At 37.3% G+C, this 18,598-nt stretch overlaps 1 protein-coding gene across 1 annotated transcript in view; it reads right to left on the bottom strand.

The window, feature by feature from the left end:
- Positions 1-1,112: 1,112 nt before the first annotated feature.
- The window catches only part of LOC107082577 (protocadherin-1-like), a 141,000-nt gene continuing 123,514 nt past the window's right edge, over positions 1,113-18,598 (bottom strand). Inside the window, exon 5 of the mRNA XM_015371337.1 lies at positions 1,113-6,379. Within this exon, the coding sequence (XP_015226823.1) occupies positions 6,009-6,379 (371 nt within the window). The 3' untranslated portion in view covers positions 1,113-6,008. The remainder of the gene's footprint in view (positions 6,380-18,598) is intronic.

The raw sequence follows: 18,598 nt of genomic DNA, 5'->3' as shown, positions 1-18,598 counted from the left end.
ACAGTTGCAGCCACTCAAAATGACCCTTCCCAGTCAAACGTGCGCCCAATGGCAGCCCACTACCCTGCGACTCCCAGCAAAATCCCCTCTAACTTCCAGCCACTGGCCTTCTACTTGGCATGCATTTTTTTACTCTGACTCCACACTTTTAGTGAATTACAGGATCTGACCAGGAGAAAGCCTTCTCTTTAGATTTCATTCTACAAATCATGACAGAAAGAATATTTTAGTACAAAGATTGATGTTTAAAAAGGAATTATAGGGGACCAGCCAAGGGCCCATCAACGAAAGTGGGGAAATTTTCAATGGCTACTACTGTTGGTGTGGTTTTTGGGCATAGAGTGTGAGAAGGTAGATGGCATCAGATCGTTGGGTCGTACAGTTTATGAACATACATTGGGAGCTGTGAATTTTTAACCCCTGCAGTTTCATCAAACAGTTTGAGCTGTAGCTGAGTATAGCGATTAAATCGAGATTTAGAAAGCTTATTGCTGCAGAGAAAAAACTGTGACACAGGATAAATAAACCTTAGTCTCATTTTGGAGTCACACATATCTCGTAGTTGTCTAGGAGAAGTACACGAAACATTTTGGAGATTTCATATCAAATTTTTCTTTCCTCTGGGAAAATACCACTTGGCTTTTACAGACTTTAATGATTTCTATTTAAAAGTGATTTCTGCAATCCCCAGAAATAGTAAAGTTTTAACTACACAAATTACAAGACAAAAGTAGCCTTACAAATATAAATTGCTTGAATATGCAACTATATAGAAATGTGCATTAAACTAAAGTACAATGGTATTGTATGCTTCTTATCTTGTGTTTTAGTAGTTCAGGTTTTGAGTAAAAGTCCAGGGGCCCTATTACTTTTAGTGTTCAAGCAATCTGTTTTTGTGCATTCCTGAATCAGAAATTGGCCACTGTTCCTTGCTTGACAAGAATACAATTTCTACTTAATTACCTCTTGAGGGTGACACGTTTCAACACAACACAACCGCAAGGCTGCACACTCTCTTGGAAATGTAACAACGCCACACTCAAAAGTGATGAATAATAATAGAAATCAAAGAAAGCACTGACAACATTGTTTTTTTTTTTTTTTTTCCCTGAAGTGATTTTATTACAAAGTTCATGAGGACTTACAGTATTACAAGAGAATTTGCCAACATGCGGAAAGAGAACAAAGCAGAACACAGGAGTTTAACAAACCGGTAAGAGAAGACGATCCACTGTTCACAATAAACAGAAAAACTGATTAAGTCCTCAAGAAGTGGGAGCCGGTGAATGACTACAGTGCAGGCATAGAACGGCCACATTCACACTGACTCAGCAAAGGTCAATCCAACCAAGGCAAGATGTGCACATCTCAATACATGTTACAATTTTTATATGCCATCGGCTTTTCTCAAAACTTTTAGAAAGCTTCACTTGTATGTACATAAAACTGTACAAAAACATGGCATCACAAGCATTTTATCCTATATAAATATACCAACATTTAGGATAACAACTAGATTCTCTCTTGCAAAGACATATTTTCAAGGCAATAGTCTTTGTATTATATGAACTGCGGAAAAAAGATGAAATGTTCAGTCGATTTCAGTTCGTCTGGGGTAGTGGGACGTCGAATAAAACTATAACGAGTAAACAGTTTTCTACCAATCATCTTTGGGATTCATGCTAAAAGTTGCCGCTCACTGAACAGCAGCCTCGGGGTCTTGAGGACCTATGTACACTAATGCCACCGACAGATTTCATTTTTTCACACAGCCAGTTAGCAGAGAGTCTTTGACCAGCGGTAAAAAGAAAGAAAATGAAATCAATTTTGTTACTGTAATTTCTTTATCTGTGCACAGAAATGATCACCATACAATACACATTACAGAGGCAAAATATACTCAAGTGAATGCAACATTAAATCAATGTAAAAGTACAAATTAAACATTATCAAACACATTTCAGATGGTGCTTTGCTGCAAACCTTTATCAAGAGAAGCAGCGGTTTCAACACAGTTCATTTACCTCAAGTTCAAAAGAAAGGGCAAACCTGGCGATATGTTTTCCAGAAGTGAGCAGTAAGAGGTACATTCTGCTGCAGAAAATAGCTCCACTTATCAAAGTAGAAATGGGGTTATTTTCTGTTTTCCTTTTATATTAAAACAGACTCCTATCAGTGCAATTGGCTAAGCAACTAATTATTACAAATCAGGATTTTTTCTTATTGTTTGGCAGTAAATAATTTAAACCTTTCCTCCATAAGGTCAGTTCGGACTACCAAAATGAAGTCTATTTGTTAAATGGCAAAGTAATGGGAGGGAGTACATAGATAATCATTCTTTTTTTTTTTTTTTCTCTCAGGCTACAGGGCATGCCTTGAATGATTACAGTCTTTGCCCCTGTGTACAGCTGCTAGCAAACATCTCCATAAGGCTTTCGTTTTGAGGTCGATCTAAACATTTTTAACCAAAGCGAATTCTTTCCTGGATTGCAAAATTTTTTACTTTCCACAAAAATAAGATCGCTGGATATTCCTTAGTCAATTTACTTGTGTATCTGATTGAACAGATCCCTATGGAACCCTTTTACTAAATAGATAACAATAGATAATCAATAAACCAGATTTGTGGACATCCACAAACCTGTTCACGATGCTGTTCATTATTTACTCATTTGTTCTTTTTTAAAATCTAATTACACTGTGGCTCATGGTCTTTTAGGTGTTGTAACATATGATCTAAATGTAGAATTCAGAATATATATATATAAAAAAAAAGAGAGATAAAAGATTGCTTATCTCAGTATTTTGGCACTTTGTTTTTGCTAACTGACATTTAACAGGAAAGGTTTAGTTTATATAAGTGCCAGACAGAAAAGTAAAAGATTATGTATCTTGTCTTCTTTATAAACTATGTCTTAGTACCCATGTCCTTGTCTATTAGTAATCAAGCAGACCTCGGGTTATTTCCAGATTTCTTCAGAGATACCTAGGCTCGAAAAGGAAGAAGATGTAATCCCGTTGGCGAATCTGAATTGCGTGAAAAGATCCAGATAGACAAATTTACACCTGTGGCTTCATGACAGTCATTTTATCACTCATTGCCATCTTTCTCACTTGTTATTAATTCCAGGTCAGTGATCTTACCCGCTGCTTTTAGTTGGTGAATCCACAGATCTTAGAGGGCTGGGGGGAGGGAGGTTAATCACAGTGTATCATGGCTTGTTTGAATTTTTATTTCAGTTGCTAAATGGCTTTAAAAGTGGCATAATGAGCTTTCTCCCCCTCAAGGCTGGATATCTGCTGAGCTTATTTAATCACAGCCATGTCCAGTAATCTCCATATGTTTTGTTTTTTTAAACCGACAAAATGCAGCTTGCAGTGGGCAGTCTGATGAGGTAAGTGCTGCTAAAAATACCCCCGCTTTAAATGTTGTAGCTCTGTGGGTGGATTTGCATTGTCTGGTGGGTGCTTTGTCCTGGGGGTTTGCTCACACATGCCCCCGCTCAAGACTCATTACTCACCCTAATTAGGAAATGTCCATTCTCGGCTCCTTCAGCCTCACTCAGAGGCACAATCTCACTATGGAAATAGCCTGCAGAGGTGAAAGGTATCTACAAATCTAATCAAATTGATGTTTAAATCAAAGACACAGAATAGCGATGCAATGTTCTTGCGCAAGTTAGTGGAGTCATCATTAACATCCAATTACCTACTAACACAAGTGTCCTTCAAACATATCCTCTGAATTTACCAGAAAATATTACTGGCATGACATGTTTTACACTTTGCTTAGGATATCAAAAAAATCAACATACTAAATAATTAATCAAAAATGACTTATATAATTGATTGATTAACAGCAGAAATTGGGTTACTAATATTAAAATGATTATTCATTATTATAATTAATGAATTAACAGCAATGACAAACTAAACCTAAATGCATTTCATCTCTTGTTTAGGTTATACCCTGTGCTATACATAATCGATTGATTGATTGATTGATACAAGGCCTTGTAAGTGTTACATACTGTGTACCTTTATGTTTTTTAGTTTAGATTTAAATGTTTGAGGTTTATTGTGATTATGCAGTGTAGCAGTACATCTTTGCGAACTGGATAAACAAGAATCTATGGTTTTCAAAAGTCAGAGACGTCTGAAAATGTAAAGTCTTCAGAAATACCTTTGCTGCAATAAAGTGAGTTCAGGGTATTTCTATATCACTTTTGCACATCTAAAAGCTTTTTTGCCGAATCTCTTTTTGTAAACTTTTTTGTAGCTTTACTGTGTCTAACAGTTATTTTGTAAACTGATTCAGAAGTCTGCCATCACAGCATAACACAGGTCCAACTGTGTTTCAGTATGAGGATAGTTGTCTTAAATACTGTAGGTATACGGAAGCTGATTAAATTTGATTGTAAGGTTGATGAAACTCAAGACAGTCATCCTCTGATATATTTAATGGTTTCAGACAAAGCAGTGCCACCACCAGTGTTTTCTGTATATTTAGACTACAGCGGAGATTGTTTATTTAGACAACAGGCAAAGTATGTTTTAATAAATTGCATTACTTTTAACTAGTTACTCAATTTCTTTAAAAAATTGTAAATAGTTTTGCACTGAGATACTGACTTCAAGTTCATTATTTTGTTTAAATTTAAATGTAAAATTATTTTATGGTTTTATAGGCCCACATTGAGACTTTGTACAATGAACGTCCATACTGCAACAACTTTGCACGTAAAGATTATTCTTATTTTAAACTATCAACTGAATTGTCCATTCAAGCCTATTCATTGTGATGGAATACCTTCAAAAAATAAATTGTCTAAATTCAGGATCTATCTGGTTTACGTCGGTATGTTATTCAGTGTTGTTATTGTAATAACACCCCTCTGCACCTTAAAACTCAAGCGCCCTTTTATTTAATTTGAACCCTTAGGCATTCGTTAGATTTCTATCAATATTATGTAATGTGAGGTTATGGAATGAGAACAACTTGTGTCTTGCATGTGAAGCCCATCTGATTGTCTCAACACGGAGGAACCTTCTCCAAATGGTGCACTGGTGTAATCTCTAATAGGGAGCAAAAAGCCACTCAGAATGTGTCTGGCGAGGACTCTGCATTTGGTCATCGTAACCCTTCGGGTTCTGTGGCCAAGTCAACCGTTTTCATGATGAACGACAGGTCACAGTGCTGCGAGTCAGTGGGACATGATGTCGCTTTAAATGCTGCCACACAGCTTTCTCCACCAGTGGCGGAGCTCTACAGGGAGCGGAGGTAAAGGCCATTCTACTATGATTAGGGGTCAAAGGTGTGTAGGGATAGGTGTGGGTATGTGTGCGCTCACGCACATGATATTGTGGAGCAGATAAATGCTTTCCACAATACCTAGTCTCTTTCGATGGTTTCAGTCAAGTTTAAACAGCAACAGTAAAGAATAGCTTAAATATGCTAAAATCCAGAGGCGTTCTTTGCAGGTTATGCCAGAAAAAAATATGCAGAACACACCATTCAAATGTATTTACAGCTCTGTACATTAAGAAGACCTTATGATCTAACTCCTGGTCTTAAGTGTTATGTCTACTAATATGGCCAAATTAGATGTTTATTGAATAATAGCTAGAAATGGCACAAGAGCACTGATCACAACTTTCAAGAACTCACTTCACATACTGGGTCTTGTCTAACTACAACAAGAATTGTCACTGCTAAAGTAGCTATTTCCACTTACATTTCTTATCTAACCTTCTGGATTGCAACTGTTGAGAGCTTCAATAAATAAATGAGGGGGTGCGTCAATTTTTTTTTTTTTTTGTGGAATCATTCCAGGATTTGCTGATGAGCAGATAATTTGAGTAAGAAATGATGAGTGTTCATGCCAGTGAATAAAAGAGCCACGACCGATCGTTGCTTACAACCTGGACACAGGCTGTGTGTGGACAGTTTATTTTATTCTCCGTCTGAAGTGGGTGTAGCTTTCTTTATTTGGGTACCAATCTGTTTCTCACAGGTAAATCTCTCGTTTAGGGGTGTGGGCCGATGGGGATGTGGGTGGGAACTCAGAGGCAACACTCAGGGGCATCTCCTCTACAGGGCAGTCCTGATTGGCATCTTGGCCGGTGCTGGAATAGGCACTGCGAGAGGGTGGAAGGCGCGACCGGTGCTCCTCACCACTCAGCCTGGCGCTGCCGTTGGCCAGGCGTCCCAGACTCCCTCTCTCCTGGTAAGGCACGAATGTGGAGAGCTTGGGGGGATTCCTGGTCTTACGCACAGGGGAGGGATGGCCTGGCATCCAGCAGGCATCTGAATGACCCAATTCACTGCACTCAGTTGTGCAGTTTCCGGTCATCGCCACATCAGGGAGAGAGCGGATATCTGTGGACAGGTAAGAGGACACAAATCACAAAAAAGCTTACTTTGTAAAACTTATCAAGAAAGTTGAAAAAAAAAATGGCTTTTATGAACAGAGATGGTTTCTTCTTATACACCCTATGAAACCCCTAACCCCCACCCCCGCCCTTGAGGTCTTTGCAGCTGTTGCTAAGCAGTCAGCAGTGGTTGCTATGTAGCAGTCGCTATGCACTGTGTAATGAGTGCTAGTGTGTGTGTGTAGTCCACAGGCTGGTGTGGTAGATGCAAGAGGCGACGTGCTGTGTCTTTGTCATTTAGAAGTATCCCCCAGCAGTCTGTCTAGGTTATTCAGAATATATCATCATGTTGTTAATATGTTCAACAATGACTTATTTTAACTAAATTTGATGTCCATGTTGTAAATAGAACATTGAATAAGTCCCAACATTGAGCATTAAAGAAGGTGGAAGAAATGCATAAATTACAAACACACAAGAAAAAGGCAGTGTTCAGTTACAGAGGGAGTATCTGAATTCTTTAGAGGAAGGAAAATAACATGCTGAATGAGTTATTGATTGACAGTGCTGAAATGAGTTCCCTGCCCTTGATTGTCATCCATTTTTTATTCAGCTTTTCCTAATTAAATAAATGGGTCCACAACCCAGTGACCTCGTTTTCACACACAAGCCGAGAAAGCTCCAAAATAAGTTTGCATGAGCTATCACGCAGCAGCAGTCCAACACTTTCTGAAGGCAAACACAACACCAAGGAGGCACTCTATTTGTCCCCTCAGAAATGTATATCTAGTCGCCTACAGCTTTGCCAAACACGCACCTGTTGACAAGCTGAACATACAGAACAGATTAAATGGAAATGCTGCTACATTTATCATCTTTTTATCCCTTTAGACTCATCCTGGGACAAGCTTGATCAATGTCTGAGAGAGGAGCAGACAGCAAAGAACTGTGCATCTGTGATATTACCGACTTGTAAAGTTGCTGTGATAAACGCATTACTCTAATGCCAAAGGGCTGTCCACAAAATGTAATGACATGTCGATTATGGATGCTCTGTTCCTGTTTTGTGGTTACAGCTTGCTTGCAAATGAGGGAAAATGTTTGCACATAGGGGACACATCCATACATCAACACACACAACAGGTTCCTATATGTTTTCTATACTAGTTCACTATTTGATTTTTAGACTATTTTTTTCTCTTTTTTAAAATATAAAGAATGGCATCTCACTTTGGATTTATGGCATTTCTGAAGTGGCCCCGTTTTAGATATGACATCTGAAAAAGCCAAATGACAGGCAGGTAAAAGAAGCGGAGCACAGAAGGGATGAAAGAACAAAAGGTATGGGGGGTGATTGATGGATTGAGTAAGGACAATGAATTAGAAATAAGTGAAAGAAGGAAGAACATGAGTTGGAAAGAAAAGAAGGGCATAAGGGAGGGGCAGAACAAAACAGAAGATGAGGAAAGAGGAAGAGCGCAAGGAACTATACAGGAAAAAAGAAAGGTGACAATGAAGAAAGAAGACACAAGGAAGGAGGAATAAAGAAGAGGAACAAGAAAGGTAGGGGAGAAAGAATAGGGGCAAGTGGAAGGAGGAAATTAACTATGAAAACATAGGAGTAAGACTTGGAGAAGGAAATGGGATAGCAAATTTAAAGGACAGAAAAGATAAAAAGAAGAATGAAAGGAAGTGGTGCTGCGTCTGGGCATAGGCCATATGGGGGGTCACCAACTGCTGAAGAGGGTGCTGATAAAAAAAAAAGAAAAAAAGAAGAGGAACAGAATAACAAATAGCAATGATGTGCGGCCCTGACTTGCACCCTTTTCTCATGCTGTTTTAAGAATAAAAATTCTGAAAACATGAGCCACAACAGCGCACCCCCCACACACGCTGTGCTGCAGTTGTTCCTTATTCTGATGTACCTCCCACTGCTGTCATTCAAATGCACCCAAAAGGAAGACTGAACCTACATACCAGTGCACCACAATCAGCTGATTCAACATTAGGTAAACAAATGTTCATGAATGTTCTAACAGATGTTTTTATTGGTTGTGTTTTTAACAAGAAACAGCTTTAAATAGATATTTAACTGCTACTAAATGGATTTCGCTGCTGATAGTGGTTGGTTTGGCCTCTGCATACGGTTGAAGGAGAGGCTGAATCAGTTAAACGTATTTGTGTTTAGACTTTGAAAAAAAGAGAATAAATACATTTTGGATATGGCTATAAAATTATAATAATATATAATAAAAGTGTGGAAAAATAGCAGTGCTGTTATTACCTTTGGATGCACTGTAAGTGTGGTATGATCTTAGTTTTTACTATTTTACCATTTTTTCTGTTAGACAGTAGACAGTAGTCTGTATGCTGCAGGTATAAGTTTTGCTTGTATGGTTAGCAAGAGTATGTGGCAGCTTACATAGCCTAGCTGATACATTCATAACTGTATGTTGACATTATGGAAGAAAATGGTTTGGTTTTCATTAATTAAGAGTTAAAATTGCTGTTGATATTTTCCATATCTTTCTTTCAACAGAAAGTTCTGTAAGTGCTGCATACACCTGAAAATACGTAAAAAGAAAAAAGACTACCATTGGTAAGTAACATTTCTATTACAACTACGAATGCATTTCTATCGACAAAAGATTTGGAATAATAGTGGCATGGCATTTATGGTAAGATATTTAAAAATTGATTGAAAAATGCTGGATTACATACATACAATAATTTAAAACGACTTTCACCCTTGGCTTTGACGGTTTTAAAGCAGATAATGCAAAAATAAGAAAAACTCACAAAATGTAAGAAAATGCTCAGTGACATTAACATTGTAACCTAAAAGCCAGGTTTATACAATTTATCTGACAAAAAAAATACATTTTAATGTAACTTACATTTTAAAACTGTTCTAGACGTCAACACAGTCAGAGAACAAAATGAGCTGTAGCTTTCAAGTTAATTCAAATGTTCTTTTTTTTTAAACAATTTTTTCACATGTTTAACCTTCCGTAAAGGACTCCATTTTAGAAAAACAACCATATCTACAATTCAAATTATTTCAGAGTCTGCTGCAAGAAAGGAATGATGAAGAAAAGAAGGAAGGAAAGAAGAAGGGACTTCATAATTCATACAATCACCAAAGGAAGTTAAATGAGGATTAACGAAGAACAGAATGAAGGAATGAGAATAGAGACCAAAGGAATGACAGTGGGAAGAATGGAAAGAGAAGGGCTTGAGGAAGACAGAAGAAAAAGAGGCAAAAACAAACAAAAGGAGGAAGCGAACTACAAGAAGGTATGAGCGAAGAGAACATGGAGGAATTGTTGGAGGAAGAACAAGATTTATATATATATTTTTTTTTATTATAACCAGTTTTTGTTTTCCAAACTTATCTTGACCTAGTAAAGCCTAAAAACAAATTACAGAATGTTCCAGACTGAATGAAAAGCCTGGAAACCGTGCCTATGCCAAGACATTTTACTGCTTTGCTACTAATTAATGCATAATAGACCATATTATATTACCAGTTTCCCATATTGGTAACTATTCAATTCTCGCTAGTAATCCATACACAATTGTTCCATTATTGCAGTGATATGAACTGTGTGAAGAAGAATCCATAGCTTAAGCTGTTTTTGGAGCTAATCTCATTGTTTCTGTAATCCAAAACAGCAGGATGTTTAGACTATTTAATACATTCACTTCACAATTGGGGAATGTTCTGCATTATTCATGCATACTTAATTACTGGGATGCTTAAGTCACTTCTTGTGTTTATAAGGACTTTGTAATTAAGCTATTGCTCATTTCAAAGGAATTGCATTTTTTTATGTTTAACATAGTAGAAAGAAAGAAAAAAATATATAGGGCACTTATGAATAGCCAAACCCATTTTAGATGTATTTTGATGCAATTCTTTGTGATAGACCAAACACAAAATGCATCAACGTAATATCAGTTAATTATGATAATTGATAATTCTTTTATTAAATATAAATCTGAAAAGTGTGCATTGCCTCTTCGGGACTTTTTAGTAATGTCTTTACCAACTTTTAAAAGCAATATAGTTCAAGATCAATCCCCTCTTTGCACATAATTTCAACTAAGCTCTCCACATTGGCTGGGCCATTCCAACGCATTAATATGTGTGGATGTAATTGCAGCTCTGGCTAGATGTTAGTTTAATTAACATGTTGTCCTTTAGTGAGTTTTATCTGCCTTCCAGCCTAGTTTGACCAGCTTACTTACAATTTTACTGTGGGGATGGTGTTTTAAAGGTGAATATTGGTGTTTCTTTATTATTTTTTTAATAACATTGTCCATTTAGGAGGAGTTTTGAACAAGGCATCTTCAGTAAGGTTCTTTTGAAGACACATACATAAGAGAATTTTGAAAAAGACAAATAGAACTAAACTTAAAACTAAGAAGATATCTATTAATTTACACTTTTTTTTCAGAATTAACATTGTATTGTGTTGGTGTATCCCATAAAACCACTATAAAATACACTAACATTTCCTATTGTGACAAAATGAGTGGAATAGTTTATGTAAGGTACTACGGTATAGCTTTATCAAATGATGAAAAACTGATTAAAGAGATTCACATCTGTACCCGTGTGCATGCATGCCTCCTTCTCCTTGATGAGCGGAGTCTCATTTTCACTCAGCTCTGCTATCTGCAAACATGGTCTGGAAGCATCATGACAGTGAAAATGGACTTGAGCTGCAGGAGATGTTCACAGGAAGAGAGGTTTGAGGAGCGAGCTTTTAAGTGCAAGTACAGTCACGTAGGCATCTACCCCAAACGGATTTCACACTTGATTAAAACTTCTCCACAGCTTTAAGGAGGTTTACGCCTCACCATGAGGCAACATGTTCAAATTGGAGCAGCTGCACATCTACAAAGCAGTGTAAAGTGGGGGGAGGAAAAAAAACACCTTTTTGGCAGGAGGTTTTTAGAAACACGCCACATGCCACATTTTGGCATATTTTTGTCTTTTTGAATTAGAAATTACCAATAAATGCACCCATGTGATCAGACCTGGAATGAGTGCAAGTAAACCTCATTCACTGTTAGCTTCTGAAAAAAAGATAGATCTGTCATATTTGACTGTTTTGTGTTTGCCTTCACTTTTAACTTCCCAGTCCAGAGAAGGAAAAGATGAAAGAATGTAAGGTTAACACTGATTGCTGCATCTTGAATGCCTGCCAGTTTGGTGATTCACTTCAGGTTGAATGTGTTTTTAGAAAAGATAACATTAAGTTGTTTAAAGAAGTGCCAAGAAAAAAAAGAACATGTTTTTAAAAAATGACATATTGCACCAGTGTCTGGAGTGAATACTGCTCATGCTGAGCTGTACTCATCATTATCAAGGGAAGGAAAATTTGTCATGACAGTTAAATATACAAATAGTAATCCAAATTCATTTTTTCTCCCCAGTACTGCCAAAATATATATTGTGTTTCTTGTATGTATGCTATGCAAATGATTTTTTTAAGGCCATTACCTTTCTGGTTAGCCTTTCATCTACTTATCATTTGGTTTTATTTAGTGTGGGTTTCTGAGAAAGGTTTCTTTTTTTTTTTTTTTTCCTTAACAGATGATTTAACAGAGAATAAGTCTATCTTCAGCTGCAACCTGCTTTTCTTCTCCACACCCTCCTTACTATTCTTTACTGCATGCCATTTCCATTTACGCAGTTCACTTTTCCCAACAATGTGTCGTGAGCATGTTGCTCCAACGCCATGTTATTACAGGATGTATTTTTTCGCTGAAGCTGAACTTATTTTTTATTATGTTGAGCTGACCTTTCTTTCGCGCTTAAATCCATTTCCACAAAAAAATAATCAATGTTCATAATTACAATTTTGTATCCGTGCTCTGATGCACCATTAGCTGGTAGTAACTGTGGTGCTGTTCATTTATACTGTAGTGAAATGCTGTCAACTCTGCAAAATAAAAACATGCACAAAGGTGTCTGTATATTTACAGAGTGTGATGAAGCAAATGAATCAAGCCAAAGCCAACTTTATTTATAATTTACTTTAAACATCATGCATTGAAAAAAGTGCTGAACAGAAGGAATGAATGATAAAAACACATTTTAATTAAGAAGAAATCTAAAAATTACTTAAAAATTAATTTTCATGCCAATGGCAAATTGCAGAAAGGGGTCTTGAGAGCAGATTTAGAAATGTCTATTGAAAATGCTTTTCTAATGTGCTGCAATAACAAAAGCTTAATCTCCCCTGAGCTTCAATCGAGTCCTTGGTACCTCCAACACCAGCTGGTTAGCTGATCTGAGGGTCGGAGAGGGAAATACAGTTGATATGAGGTCAAAGCTCAGAGAGATAAAGAGAAGAAAGGCCATTTAAAGACTAAAAAAAACAAAATCATTAAAAAGATTTACTCTAAAACAGATGTGTGAGCATTGCAGAGAGGATAAAACATGAATTTGCTGCATTTAAAAGCTATGCAGCTGCGTTCCGCAGTAACTGAAGATGTGATAAGGATAACTTCCTTACTCCAAGGAATAAAGAATAACAGCAGTCCTGTTGAGTTTTCACTCAAGCATGGATTACTGTTTTTAAGTCATCTTTGGACAACATTCCTTTGATTGTAGCTATGTTCCTAGTGTAAAAAATGCTGGATTTCACTATTTACATTGTCCTGTCCAAACTTTGCATTTACTAGCCATTTTTAAACCAAGGCTTATGACATTAAGTTTTTTTATAGTCTGCCAAAGAACCCAACTCTACAGTATGTGAGACAAGGACCAGCCGCTGACATTAGAAAAAATATAACTTCATTCTTAACTCCATTCAGGCAAAAACAGTTAAAAGCTTTTCATCCTTTTAATTCCTCAAGACATTCCTTTAATCAATCACCACTCTGTTTTAGGGACACATAAACCTGAGAATTATCAGCTCTCATAAACCTTAATATTACTTTTTACATTTAATCACCAATGTCCATTCGGATATTTTATGTAGAAAATGGGTCAGGAGGATGAAGGTTTTCCTGCTCTTGGGAGTCTCCAGCTTCTGCAACCCTCTCCCAGCCACAAAGCTTAATAAATTCTGGAGAGACTCAGATTTTTTTCAAAATTGACATCAGCAGAGGTAGAGGTCTGGCACATTAAGGTACAGATTTTCCTGCTAAATTATTTGTCTTTATGATGATATTTGATAATCTCATGTGTTTAATGTTTTTTAAAGATGAGCAAACAAGATGGGTTGCATGGTATGCCATGCTGATATATTTTGAGCCGTTGTTTATAAAGCTTTAAAACTAATATAAATTTCATGTGTTTCCATTATGAATTGGTTTGAACACACATTGGTTCCAAAACCACAACAAGCAGTGATATCATGGTATTATTATACTGATTATTGTTTTCAACCATGTTTTTTCTTCTTCTTCTGTACATAGTGGCTTAGTTTATTTGAGTTTCACTAGTTTAGTCAGTTCTTCTTAACCCAATTAATTTTAGTGTTTAGTTGAAATATGTTTGTCTTGAAACTGAATGATTTTTGTTCATGAACAGTTAAATTTTGAATGGGAGTTGTGGTGAATTTATCTATATATGTGCAGTCATCTGTTTGACCATGATTTGAGCTCAGTTAACAGCTTCATTTTTTGTTCCAGTCGGGCGTTCTTTCACAGTGTGTGGCAGTCTGAATTTTATTTGATTAAATAACACATTTACCATCCTTACAGGGGTAGGCAATAAATATATCATAATTGCACAACACAGCACAACAATGAAAATCATTATTCTTGTAAAAGTGGAGCTGGTTCAGAAGAAATACAAGAAATAGCAGAGGTTCATGATTAGAGCCCTGTGGGATCCCATTCCACCACATAGCAAACAGGGATCTGATCATTTAGTCCAACACCGAAAGCTTTCTGTCATAGACAATCTAAGGCTACATCCACACAAAGTCAAAGAAGGTTTTGAAATAGACCTAAAGTTTGCTGGCAAAGAGTGACCACGGACATATATTTAAATCACTAGTTGCGTTGCTGCCTGTTTAAACATTTTAGGAACTTCATCCAAGACCAGAGTGCAGGAGCATGTTTACATCGGAGGGGAGTATCCTGCCAAAGGAATTTAGGACATATTATTTATATATACAGTATATATATATATATATATATATATATATATATATATATATATATATATATATCACCGCCTCCGCCTGAAACAAGCCTTTTCTTTTATGTAAATTCAAGTTTTAGACGGAGGGGAATACAATGGATGATAGATCACCTAATCACAGCCCAAAAGTGGTGCCTACCCTTCAACTTAACATTCTCTTTACTTGCCTCATTGCACTGGCTAAGATTCTTTGTGATAGGCCAACAAAAAGAAAGAAATATATGGGTTTATCTCATTAATTTTTTTAAATGCTAAAATCTAAAAAGTGTGCTTTCACCTTTCTACTGGAAATCAACATGAGGTGCAAACAACAGAATAACAATGTTCTGTGAAGGTTTGTAAAGCGTTGTTAGTGACCATTATTGAACAAACATCCCCAATAGCAGAAAAATCACAGATAAAGTAGTGGAGATGCTTGAAGCAGGGTTAAGGTTTGAAACAATATTCCAAGCTTTGACGATTTCACAAAACATTTTTCCATCTATTTGAAAATGAAGAGAGGAAGAGCAAATGGAACAACTTCAAATTTCTTCTCTTTCTGGCTTCCAAATTATTATTGATAGAATCAATTGGAATAGAAGCCATAAACTCATTGTAGCTCTGGAGGATCTGCAGGATATCACAGCTTGGGGGTGAGAAACATCTGGCCTTTTTGAGAGAGTGAAAAAAAGGGGGCCCTATAAAAAGTCCATAATAGGATTATTCTAATATAAAGCACAGTCATGGCAGCATCATGTGCAGGGATCATTTTCTTAAGCTTCTACCGAGAAGCTTGCCAGAGAAGCACAGCAGATGATTGAGAAAGCAACAAGATAATGGAAGAGGTTACATGTTCTTCATGTTTTTGGAACCAATGTTCTTCAGAGGGGGATAACATCCCCAGGTAGAGCAGAATGGTTTCAATCTGTTCAAATGTCTTGGTCGTATCCCACGTCCGAAATTTAGGTTGGACCTGAAATCTTAAAGGTTAACTCAATGCTGGTGGATGCATATTTTACACAAGGACAGTATTCAGAGTTTTTGACAACATCTAGTTCTAAACTTGGTGCCCAATAGGGCCTAATTTGTAATTTCCATTTTAATGTATAAATACAGCAGTTTGAAAGCAAAATGCAAACATATTTATTCATTTATTATGCTTCAGGAAGAAAAGAGTAGAAAGTGCTATCAATTTACACTGCCGAGCCAAAGTGACTAAACTTAAACAATTTTGCAATAAAAATGAGCAAATATATATTAGTTATTTAGATCTTTTAAACTTTGTTCTAATATTATACTTACTGAAATAGATTGACTATGCTCTTGGAACCTGTGATTCTGCTTGGAAAAGTAGTGGCTATTTCTTGCTCTCACCACAACAGAATTATTTTCATGTTTGCAATGAGAAAAGATACACCTCTTATCAATGACCCAGAGGTTACACCCATCTGTGTTCTTATGGTGGCATCATTAACAACGAAAACAGAAAGTTTCACCTTTGTCTTTTCACCTTCAGCACCATCATTGCCAACTCACACAGGGCAGTTTAAAAATGCCTTGACTGCAGTAGCAAAACATGTACATACAGCCCAGTGCAGATGCAACGAAGGGGCTATACACGGAAGCTTAACCCGCCGGCCTGACAGATACATGCGAGGGATGGGTTTGCATGCTGCTTGCATCAGGGTGCCAGTGGGAGGTGTTGAGTGTCTGAGGCAGGCTTCCTCATCGTCTGATCCCCTGCCCACGGGCATAGAGGGAAGCTGCCTCTTCCTGAGATTTCACACTGCTCCTTCTCTGTTTGATTGCAAATGCTGCCTCTCCCCATCGGCTGCTTTCCAGCGCGAGCACCACACCGCTATGATCGATGGTGGACAAATATGAGAGAGCCGTGGCTCATGGAGGGAAACAACTGCAGGAAAACACAGCAACTTATATTTAGGGAGAGTGCCACCGATATAAATGTGCATTAGTGGTCCCTGCAAAGAGTTTATGTGGTAAATGTGTGGCGGAGCTCCAAGGAACAACGAGAAGTGAAGAAGAAATATCCCTATCTTTGCAGACAGTAGCTCCTGTGGTGGCTATCAGTATGGTAACTTGGTGTGACTGCATTCTGTGGTTGTCATCCTCTGCGAGGAAAAACAACAAGAAACCAGGGTTTTGTATTTATTTAGCTGTGACATGTCAAGTCTTGTTATTCAGGAACTCTCAGTAAGCACAGTAAGCAGAAGCTACCAAACACAGAGCTCCCTTTCCTTTTTTTCTGCTCCCCTGCAGAAGGGTACATTCTTTAAAGAAAAACTTGCTACAAGTGCATAAACATAGTGTTGACACGCACATTTAGCTTGTTCATTGTAATGGTACCCAGTAAAGACAATGGGTATGTTTATAACCTTATAATGATACGCACTTTAGGGCATTCTACCAGCAAAATTGCAACTTGCAGAAAATTTTTAGCTTTGCAAAACTCTACTATACAGAAAATAATATGTAAAATGCAGAGGTTTGCACCATTAGAACATACTCAATGCTGGCTCTAAATAATTGCTACATACAGTGTCTACTTAAAAGCTGCAGCCTTTTTATCTTTTATACCCTGAAAATGAAAGAAAATACAGATTGAATGCATCAATTCTGTTAAAGCCATTCAGGAAATTCTGGCTTTCTGTGATGCACAAGGTTAAATGTTTAGCAGACACAGGTTAATCAATTTTCAGTCAAGCTGCCTACAGAAGTTGAAGGCAGGATAACAATTGGTTTGAAGCAGAAGTATCAGAGTCGCTCTCAAAGATTCACTAAGATCTAAATTCTCAGCTTCCAGAGAAGGCAGAACCTCTTGCTGACAAATCCTGATGAGTGGACGTGTTGGCCAGAGGCATTAGGTAAGAAGAAGACAAAGGAAAAATAGACACTGTGCTGGTGGGTGCTGGTGCACCTATTGTCAGTTTTCTCACCATCCACCATTTTGTGTAAGACTTCTTTTATTTGAAGACTGCCTTTTATATCAGTGCATTTGACAAAGCCTTAGCACCTGCTGACAGATCACGCTATGCACAAGCTCCTCCAATTGAGGAGCTGATATGTGGTGTGACGTGTCAACAAAGACTACGGTTTTGTCAAACTGTGACACGCACACACACGATGCATCTGAGATAAAAGCGAATCGAAACATTGATGAAAGAGGACAGGAGAATAAAGTATGCTAAATGATGATATAGTTCCTTTTTGTAAGAAATAGAATTGTCTCTCTGCTGGTGTGGAAAGGTGTTTGTTGAATGCAGGAGTGGAGAACTGCTCTCAGCATCTGACCATGTCTGGTTTCCTGGTCAATTACTGACTAGATATCACAATCTGGAGCTTCACAGCAAGATATTGATTCAAAGAACCTATCGATGTAAAATAAAAAAAAAGTAATTAAAAATAATAAAGGTTCAGAGCCTAATCTTGTAAGGGTCTGTTTTAAAACACAGACAGTTCTTCTTATTGAGTCTGTGCTTTGATGATTATGCAGACCATATTCTAATAATAATAATGATCACATAACTTTATTTATATGGCACTTTTAACTAAAGAGTAGAATAGTTGTTAATGTTAAAACATATAGCAATTTAGAGTAAAACAGTATTACAAATTGATAAATCAAGGAGGAAAGGCCAGGAATAAAAAAACAAGCTATATTTTGCACATAATGGGGAATGTTGGCCTGGTGGTAAGAGCAGTGTGCTTGTGGTCTGAGAAGGTTGCAAGTACCCGGTTCGATAACACCCAGCCTCTACTCTGGCTCCCTGAGAAAGATCCTTAACCCCACAATGCTCCCCGGGTGCCGCACGTTGGCAGCCCACTGCTCCCCACGGGGATGGGGTTAAATGCGGAAGAAAATTTACCCAATGTGAGATTAATAAAGGTCAGTTATTATTATTATATTATTATTATTATTGTTACACATTTTAGCTATTTTAGATAGGGTGAACAAATGTGTCTAACTTAAAAAAAAACCTGCAAAACTTGCCTGCCCAATACCTCTAGGGAGATTGTTCCACAAGGATGGGGCTTGACAGAAAAAAAATGCATTCTTCC

This window comes from Cyprinodon variegatus, unplaced genomic scaffold, assembly GCF_000732505.1.
Source record: "Cyprinodon variegatus isolate N-32 unplaced genomic scaffold, C_variegatus-1.0 Scaffold56, whole genome shotgun sequence".
In the NCBI taxonomy this organism is placed as follows: Eukaryota; Metazoa; Chordata; class Actinopteri; order Cyprinodontiformes; family Cyprinodontidae; genus Cyprinodon; species Cyprinodon variegatus.
The sequence above is the reverse complement of the archived record's forward strand: the minus strand, read 5'-3'. Positions and strand labels throughout refer to the sequence as shown.